The sequence below is a fragment of the Oryctolagus cuniculus genome, chromosome 21 (assembly GCF_964237555.1).
Source record: "Oryctolagus cuniculus chromosome 21, mOryCun1.1, whole genome shotgun sequence".
NCBI lineage: Eukaryota > Metazoa > Chordata > Mammalia > Lagomorpha > Leporidae > Oryctolagus > Oryctolagus cuniculus.
The window spans coordinates 5,034,130-5,041,722 of record NC_091452.1 but is presented as its reverse complement, the minus strand read 5'-3'; the positions used below and the strand labels follow the sequence as shown (position 1 = coordinate 5,041,722).

At 64.0% G+C, this 7,593-nt stretch overlaps 1 protein-coding gene across 4 annotated transcripts in view; it reads left to right on the top strand.

The window, feature by feature from the left end:
- Positions 1-518: 518 nt before the first annotated feature.
- The window catches only part of AACS (acetoacetyl-CoA synthetase), a 41,882-nt gene continuing 34,807 nt past the window's right edge, over positions 519-7,593 (top strand). Inside the window, exons 1-3 of one of the 4 annotated variants that reach the window (XM_070065725.1) lie at positions 519-723; positions 5,830-5,933; positions 6,749-6,869. In XM_070065725.1, coding sequence (XP_069921826.1) covers positions 591-723; positions 5,830-5,933; positions 6,749-6,869 — 358 coding nt within the window. In that variant the 5' untranslated portion in view covers positions 519-590. Of the gene's footprint in view, positions 724-2,618; positions 2,641-5,829; positions 5,934-6,748; positions 6,870-7,593 lie in introns of those variants that run through there. The other 3 variants (XM_070065724.1, XM_051838785.2, XM_070065723.1) reach the window with 3 other exon arrangements.

The following is a 7,593-nucleotide window of genomic DNA, read 5'->3' as shown; positions in this document are numbered from 1 at the left end:
GCTGAGCACAACCGCGGACACGCGGGATCACAAGCTAAGTTGATTTTGGAGCTCCAGTCCAGGCCAGGTTCCCGGCCAGGTTGCTTCATACTCGCGTGTGCACCCACCCCGGAGAGCCGCCCGCGTCCGCAGGGAGACGCCCGGCCCCGCGAGCGCGCGCACGGGGGCCCGCAGCCCGCAGGGGAGCAGCCTGGGCGCGCCGCGCCTGCGCGCACGCGCACCCCCCCCCCCCCGCCACCGCGGCGAGCACTCTTTGCGCCGCGCGGCCGGCGGAGGGTTACACGCGACGGGGCGGGGCGCGCGCGGAGGGCGGGGCGTGCGCGGGGCTGGGCGCCCGGGTGTCCCGCGGGAGGCGGCGGCGGCGCCGCCTCAGTCGCGCGCTCCCCGCCGTCAGCGCCGCCGGCTCCGCGCCCCGCGCCCCGCGCCCCGCGCCCCGCGCCCCGCGCCCCGCGCCCCGCGCCCCGCGCCCCGCGCCCCGCGCCCCGCGCCGCCCCGGCCCCGCCGCCGCCGCCGCCGCCGCCGCCGCCCCCTGCCCGGCCCGGCCCCGCCGCCCCCTGCCCGGCGCCGCCGCCGCCCCGGCCGCCGCAGCCATGTCCAAGGAGCCGCGGGCCGGGCGTGAGGAGATCATGGAGTGCCGGGTGATGTGGGAGCCCGACAGCAAGAGGAGCACGCAGATGGACCGCTTCCGGGCGGTCGCGCGCGCCGCCTGCGGCCTGGCGCTGGGTGAGGCGCGCCCCCCGCTGCTGGCGTCGCCGTCGGGGTCCCGGGTGTCCGTTTTCCCGCTGTGGGGTCGCGGGGGCCGCTTGACCCGGGGGCTCTTCTCTCGGGGGCGTAGGGGGCGCCCAGCTCACGCCGGCGCCCCCCCCCCCCCGGCGAGGGCCACCCCTTGGATGGCCGTCGAGTCCTTGGCCGTGCTCATGGGGTCCCAGCCTCCAAGCCGGGGTTCTCAGTCCGGAGAGCCTCTGACGCGTGTCCATCAGCAGTTCCGGGGGCCCGGAGGGGTGGCCCGGGGCGCCCTCCTGTTACTGGGGTTGGCCCTGGGCAAGGACCGCTTGAGCCAGCGTCCGGCCCCGTGGCGCACGCCTGTCCGTCCGGAGGGGGCGCGGAGGCCTCGGGTCGGGGCGAGGGCCACCCATGTGCTGGCTCCGAGGGCTCCACCCTGCTGCCCGGCATCCTCAGGGGTTTTCTGCTCGTCCAGGCTTTGAGCGCCCCCGCCCTCAGCCGCGTGTCTCTCTGGGGAGGTCTCCCTCCCAGAAGCGGCCGAGCCCCCTGCCCTGCCCGGGAGGGAGGCCGGCTCAGCGGCCTGGTTCCCTTCCCTGCCAGCCCCGGGGCTTTCCTCCTCCTTAACCATTGGTTTCCTGCTTCCTGCTTTGCTGCCTCCGGCCGTGCCACCGAGATTTGCAGGCGCAGGTGTGGCGTGTGGCTTAGTCGCTGCCGGCTCAGAGACTCTCAGTGGTTCCTGTTGACCAACCGACTGGCACCTGGCAGCTCCAGGCACGCACCCCATCCCCACCCCGGCCCAGTGTCCCTTCCCTTGGCAAACCCAGCTCCCTCCCTCCCATGGGAGCTGGATGTTTGAGTGGTCTCAGGTTGGGTGGTTGGATGGGGGTGAACAGGAAGGCCCAGGAGGCCATGTGTCTCGGGAGGGGGGGTGTCACCTCCTGCTGTGCCCCTCCTCTTAACTGCGTGTCTGTCTCCCCTGCCAGCAGTGATAGGGTACCCGTCTCCTACTCTTGTCTGCCCTGGTGCTTTGCCAGTTTCCCTGAAGGGCAGCCCCGTGAGGTGGGCAGCACCCCCTTCCTGGGTGGGACGTGGTGAGAGGAGTCTGGAATCTGAGCACCTGGGGTTGGAACTGGCTCTGCCCCTTCCCCTCCGCTTAGGAACAAGTGTAGTGTCCCCCGGGCCTCTGCTTCCTCATCTGTAGTCAGTCATCGGTGGGTAGGAGGGCACCCTGGGGTGGCCTGGCGCTGCGCCTGGTCTGCAGGTGGCAGAGTGCACACTGGCAGCCCTGGCCTGCCCGGCTTCCTCCTGCCAGGCTCTCGGACTGGTGGCCCGGGGTCCGAGCTGATCCCTAGACACACTGTTGAGTTGCTTGCATTGATTTTATTTTTTTAAAGGTTTATTTATTTGAAAGGCAGAGTTACAGAGAGGCAGAGAGAGAGGTCTTACATCCCCTGGTTCACTCCCCAGATGACCGGAGCTGTGCTGATCCGGAGCCAGGAGCTTCTTCCAGGTGTCCCACGCGGGTGCAGGGGCCCAAGCACTGTGCTTATCTTCTGCTTTCCCAGGCCACAGCAGAGAGCTGGATCAGAAGTGGAGTAGCTGGGACTTGAACCGGTGCCTATATGGGATGCTGGCACTGCAGGCGGCGGCTTTACCCGCTGTGCCACAGCGCCGGCCCTGAGTTGCTTGCATTTAAAAGTTGGGAGACCACCGTGAAAAGCAAGCCTTCCAGCTTCAACAGATACCCTGCGGTGTGGGGTCTGCCCCCTGCCCCGGACGGGTGGGGTGTGAGCTGTTTCTGCCCTTCGTCCTCCTCTCACTCCACCCGCCTCTCCTCTCCCGCGGCCGACCCCACTCAAGTGCCACCTTCTGTCCTCCGCCAGGCGCACGTGGACCGGCCTTGCCGTTTCATGGCTGGTGAGCACTCTCATTGCTGAGAGACAGCGGCTGTGTCCGTGAACATGTCCCCAACTGTGGGTCGCTCACAGCTGGCGTAGAGGGTGCACACAGAGAGCAAGGCAGGCCTGGAGGGAGGGACCTTTGCTGCCCTGGCCGCCCTCCGTGAGCCCGGCTCGCAGACCAGGAGGCTTCTGTGCCTGTGTCTCGGGAGCTACGCGTTCCCCCTTTCCACCGCTGGGGAACGTTGCTTTGTCCTGTCCTTGCTTCCCCCGGTCCCCTTGCAGGCTCGGGAGTGGCGTGCACCTGCGTGACGCGAGGCCTCCTGCAAGGACGTGCCGTGAGGAGCAGGCCTCTGTAGCCAGGGGGCAGGGAGGTGGCCCCGGCTTCAAAGGACATGCCTTTTGGAAGGACTGTGCCGAGTGGCCTGTGTGCCACAGCGCAGATCAGCTGTCTGCGAGCAGCTGGGGTGGAGCTTGCCAGCACACGAGGCTTGGCCCCTGCTCTGAGACAGCCCCGGCGTGGTTAGCGGGAGGCTCGGGCCAAGACGGTGCTGCCAGCCAACGCCGGGCGTGGGGAGGACGCTGCAGGTTGGTGTCCGCGTCCTGAGTACCCCGTGGAGCGCTGGGGTTAGCAGAGAACGCTGTCCCAAGAACTGAGTGAGGGCCAGTGGTGCAGCCACTGCTTGGGAGGCCCACATCCCGTATTGGAGTGCCCAGTTCCAGTCCCGGCTACTCTCTTTCCTATCCAGCTTCCTGCCAGCGTACCTGCGAGGAGATTGGGATGGAGCTTTCGGCTGCTGGCTTCCGCATGTCTTTTTTTTTAAAAAGGAAGGTTGCTGGCCGAATCTTTAGCTGAGAATTGAAGGTGTAGGTGGGCCGACATCTCACAGGTGGAGAGAGGAAGGGGTGGAAGCCCGGAGGGCGGCGGGGACCAGGAGGGGACAGGTAAAGCCAGTGTGCAGTGTGGGCTGCTGGGTGGCAGGGTGTGAGTTCAGGCGGGGGCATGAGAGCAGAGGCCCACAGGCCGGCCTACCGCTTGTGTGAAGCCTGGTACTGGATGACGGCCTGGCTGTAGGCCCACACCGCTGTCCTCCGCAGGCGGCTCTGCGCGTTTGTTCCCTGGATTCCCGGAGCTGACCACCTCTCCCTCAGGGTGCTGATGGAGGACACGCTGTTGTCTTGGGCCTTGGAGGGGCCTTGTGCCCGTGCTCATCTTCTGTCAGCTGGAGGCGGGGTCTGTGGCTGGGGCGCTGGGAGAGAGGGGCTCCTCTCCCAGGGCGAGAGGTGAACAGACTCCTCCTCCTCACTCCCTGCGTCCGGGTCTCAGCCTTGCGTGTGCTCGGGCGTCCTCCCATGAGGCATTCCTGCAGGCCCTCTGGGTGATGCTGACGGCCAACCCCTTCGGGCATGCTCTGTGTCATTCTCCTCCTTTCCTGGAGGAAGAAAGTTTGGCCAGAGAAAGGGAAGGGTGCGTCCGAGGCGCCCAGTCAGAGGCACCTGTGACCCAGGACGGCTGACCTCCGGAGCCTGTGCCTTGTAACCAGGGGTCCTCGCAGTCTGCACAGCAGCCTGTCCCCGTGTGACAGGTGACAGCGCTGAGCTCAGGGAGGGGAAGCAGACGAGGTCAGTCCCCAGAGGGGCAGAGCCCAGGGTCTCAGTCAGGTCATCCGTCCTGACCCTGCAGCCCAGGGCAACTGCTCCACTCTCGTGGGAGGGGCCGTGGTCCCCTCCAGGCAGCGATTTCCCAGGAGGGAGCAGCAGAGTGTCTTCCTGAGCAGGCCAGGCCAGGTCCCTCGAGTCGGTGCCGGCCTGGGCTCCCAGCCTCGCCATCCCTGGCGTTTCTCGTGCGTGCTTGCTCAGCCCACTCCGTGGCTCCCATGGCGGCACTGGCATCCCTGCTCCGGGCCATGCCAAGGCAGCTGCACTCTGTTCCGTGATCCTGGCCGGCTGCCCTGGGAGCCGGCTCCCGTGCACGTGGCGTGATCTTCCTTCCTGCTGCACCTGCTGCCTCCCGCGCGCTCTGGCCGGGCCTCTGGTGTTTCTACAGCTGAGGAGGGCATCCTCCGAGTGTCCACACCCGGCCCTGCTGCCGGGGCCCGCCCACGCCCTCCTCCTGCCCCAGCCCTCAGTGGGCAGGATCAGGGAGCCTGCACCGTGAGTGCGAGGGGTCAGCAAGGGCAGTTAGGCTTTTTGTCCCCACCAGCCTCTGCCTGCATGGGTCATCCCTGGGGCCCTGCGTAGAAGGCTGGTTGAGTGTGCTGTGCCCCAGTTGCAGCGGAATTCCATGCGGCTGCAAAGGACGGGGCAGCTTTTTATGCTCTGATGCAGGTCTGTAGTGAGGAGAGTAAGGCGGCCTACTCCCGGAGTCCTGGGGAAGAGTGTGCGCGCGCCGTGGGGTGGGGGGGGTATTTAAATGTCTCGCCGAGCCCAGTGGCCACGGGAGGCTGTGCATGAAGCCAGTTGCTGGTTTTGTGTTTGGGAGTGCACGTGGATGCGTCTCCTGCCTGGAACGTCCCAGATAGAGACGGTCCAGAGAGGGCAAGGGGCTGCCGTCCAGTCCCAGTGGGTGGGTGTTCGTGCAGGTGGAGAGTGGAGTGCTTGGCCCAGGTGTGAACTCTGAGGAGGGACGTTGTTACTGTACCACCTCTTGTAGGTCTGTGATTCTGAGACGTCTGAATGTGTTCCTAACTCAGAGGTCAAAAAAACAATCCAGCCGCCCCTTCCCCCGCCCCGTGTACTGACGTGGGACGTGTGTCACAAGCTGCCGGTTAGGAGCTCTGGGCCCGCCAGCCTGTCGCCCCAGCTCTCTTCAGCGCGTGGGGTACAACTGCAAAGCCCACCTGTGCCCTCATGGCCGTGTCCCTGTTCTGACCACGCCGTACAGGTGCTCGCATCGTTCTGAGAGCAGCCACCAGACGGCCGCCGTTCATCAGCCTCGTGCTGCAGGGGCTGAGGGCACTCGGCCAAGGTCGCTCAGCTGGTTCCGGGCTGGGCCAGGGCCGGAGCCCGAGTTCAGTGGCCTGCGCCCCGTGGCCAGGCCCTCTGGGGACTGGACGTGGTGGGTTGGCCTCAGTGAGAGCCGAGCCCCCTCCTCTCGGGGACGCTGCTCCCCAGAGCTCTTGGCTCACACGGGCAGCTCAGTGGACCTCCACGCCTGCCTTCCCGGCCCTCCTGAGCCCCGCGCCGTCTCGTTTGGTTTCGTTTGCAGAGAATTACAACGACCTGTACCATTGGTCTGTGGAGTCGTATCCCGACTTCTGGGCGGAGTTCTGGAAGTTCAGCGGCCTTGTCTTCTCACGCATGTATGATGAGGTGAGGCTGCGTCTCAGGGTGGAACGTGAACTCGGGGGACACGGTCCTGTCTTCCTCACAGCAGTGGTGCGGAGCCGTGGCCCTCGCAACTGGCGCTTGCTGGGGTGGGCCGCGGGACCTCTGCCGCGTGTGGCCCCAGCCCTGTCCTGGGAGCTTGCGTGGTCCTCAGCAGAAGGGCATAGCTGTATTTTTTTTAAGTTAAAAAATATTTAATTGTGATAAAACACACTTAGCATATAACTTGCCATCTTAACCATTTCATGTATAGTTCGATGGTGTTAAGTATGTGTATGTTGCTGTAGTTTTAAAACCATTTGTGCTTCCATTATTGTTTTAAACTGGAGTTCTGAGTGCTTTTCAACTCTTACATGGCTGATCAAGCCATGCCCGAGGCAAGGGAAGCCTGTATTCAGAGCCCTGTGCTCTGGGATCGTCTCCTGGGGACACACCATCCTGGAAGGTTCATCTGTCTGCACTTGGCCAAGAAAACAAATCCCAGCTCTCGAGGAAGACAGCAGAGGCGGGGCTCCAGCGCTCGCCTGGCCGGGGAGGGCAGGGCCTGGCGCGCCGCAGGCTGTGTTTCCTTTGTCTCCTTCATCTTCCCTAAGTAGGCTGCTTGGTGAGCGATGTGGAGAGAGGAGGTTGCCGGGGAAGCCTAACTGTGTGCTGGGGCTGCAGCCTTTGGGCGGGTTTCCAGTTCAGCGTGTGGGATGAGCTGGCTGGGCTTTGGGCTTCCTGGGTGGCATGATCGTTGTATTCTTTCACGATGCCGATCACAGGTGTGCACATTCCTGGTTTGCTGTCACCCCCTGCAGGTTGTGGACACGTCAAAAGGGATCGCGGACGTCCCCGAGTGGTTCCGCGGCAGTCGTCTCAACTACGCGGAAAACCTGCTGCGGCACACAGAGAATGACAGGGTCGCCCTCTACGTGGCCAGTGAGTCCTGCGTGCAGGCGTCGTGTGTGTGTGTGTGTGTGTGTGTGTGTGTGTGCGGGGGGGGGTTCCGCCTTCTGGGGGGCCCGCCCACACACCCTGGGGGTGGCCCTGTGCCCTCCCGACACCATGAGGACTTCTGTTGACTTTGTTCTCAGCTGTGTGGCCCTGTGTCATGGGAGAAATGGGGACACTTAATGTTAAGGACTCGCTTGGGTTAGTGATGGAACTGTGGCCAGAATCGCTACTCATTGGCCTCCTTCCCTCCCCGCCCCTTTATTTATTTTGTAAGATTTATTTATTTATTTGGAAGAGTTACACAGAGGAGAAGCAGAGAGAGAGAGAGAGAGAGAAGGAGAAGGAGGGAAGCCTTCATTCCCCAAATGGCTGCAAGGGCCTGAGCTGGGCCAGGCCACAGCCAAGAGCCTGGAACTCCATCCATGGGTGCAGGGGAGTTCCAAATACTTGGGTCATCTTTTGCCTTCCCAAGTGCGTTAGCAGGGAGCTGGATCAAGGTGGAACAGCTAGGGCTTGAACCGGTGCCCACATGGGATGCTGGTGTTGCAGACAGCAGCCTAACCAGCCATGTCACAATGCTGGCCCTGTGTTAAGCAGCTTCGGTGATATAATAAAGGAAATGTTTAAATACACTTTTAAAAAATATATTTATTTTATTTATTTGAAAGAGTTACAGAGGGAGGTAGAGACAGAGGGAGAGAGGTCTTCC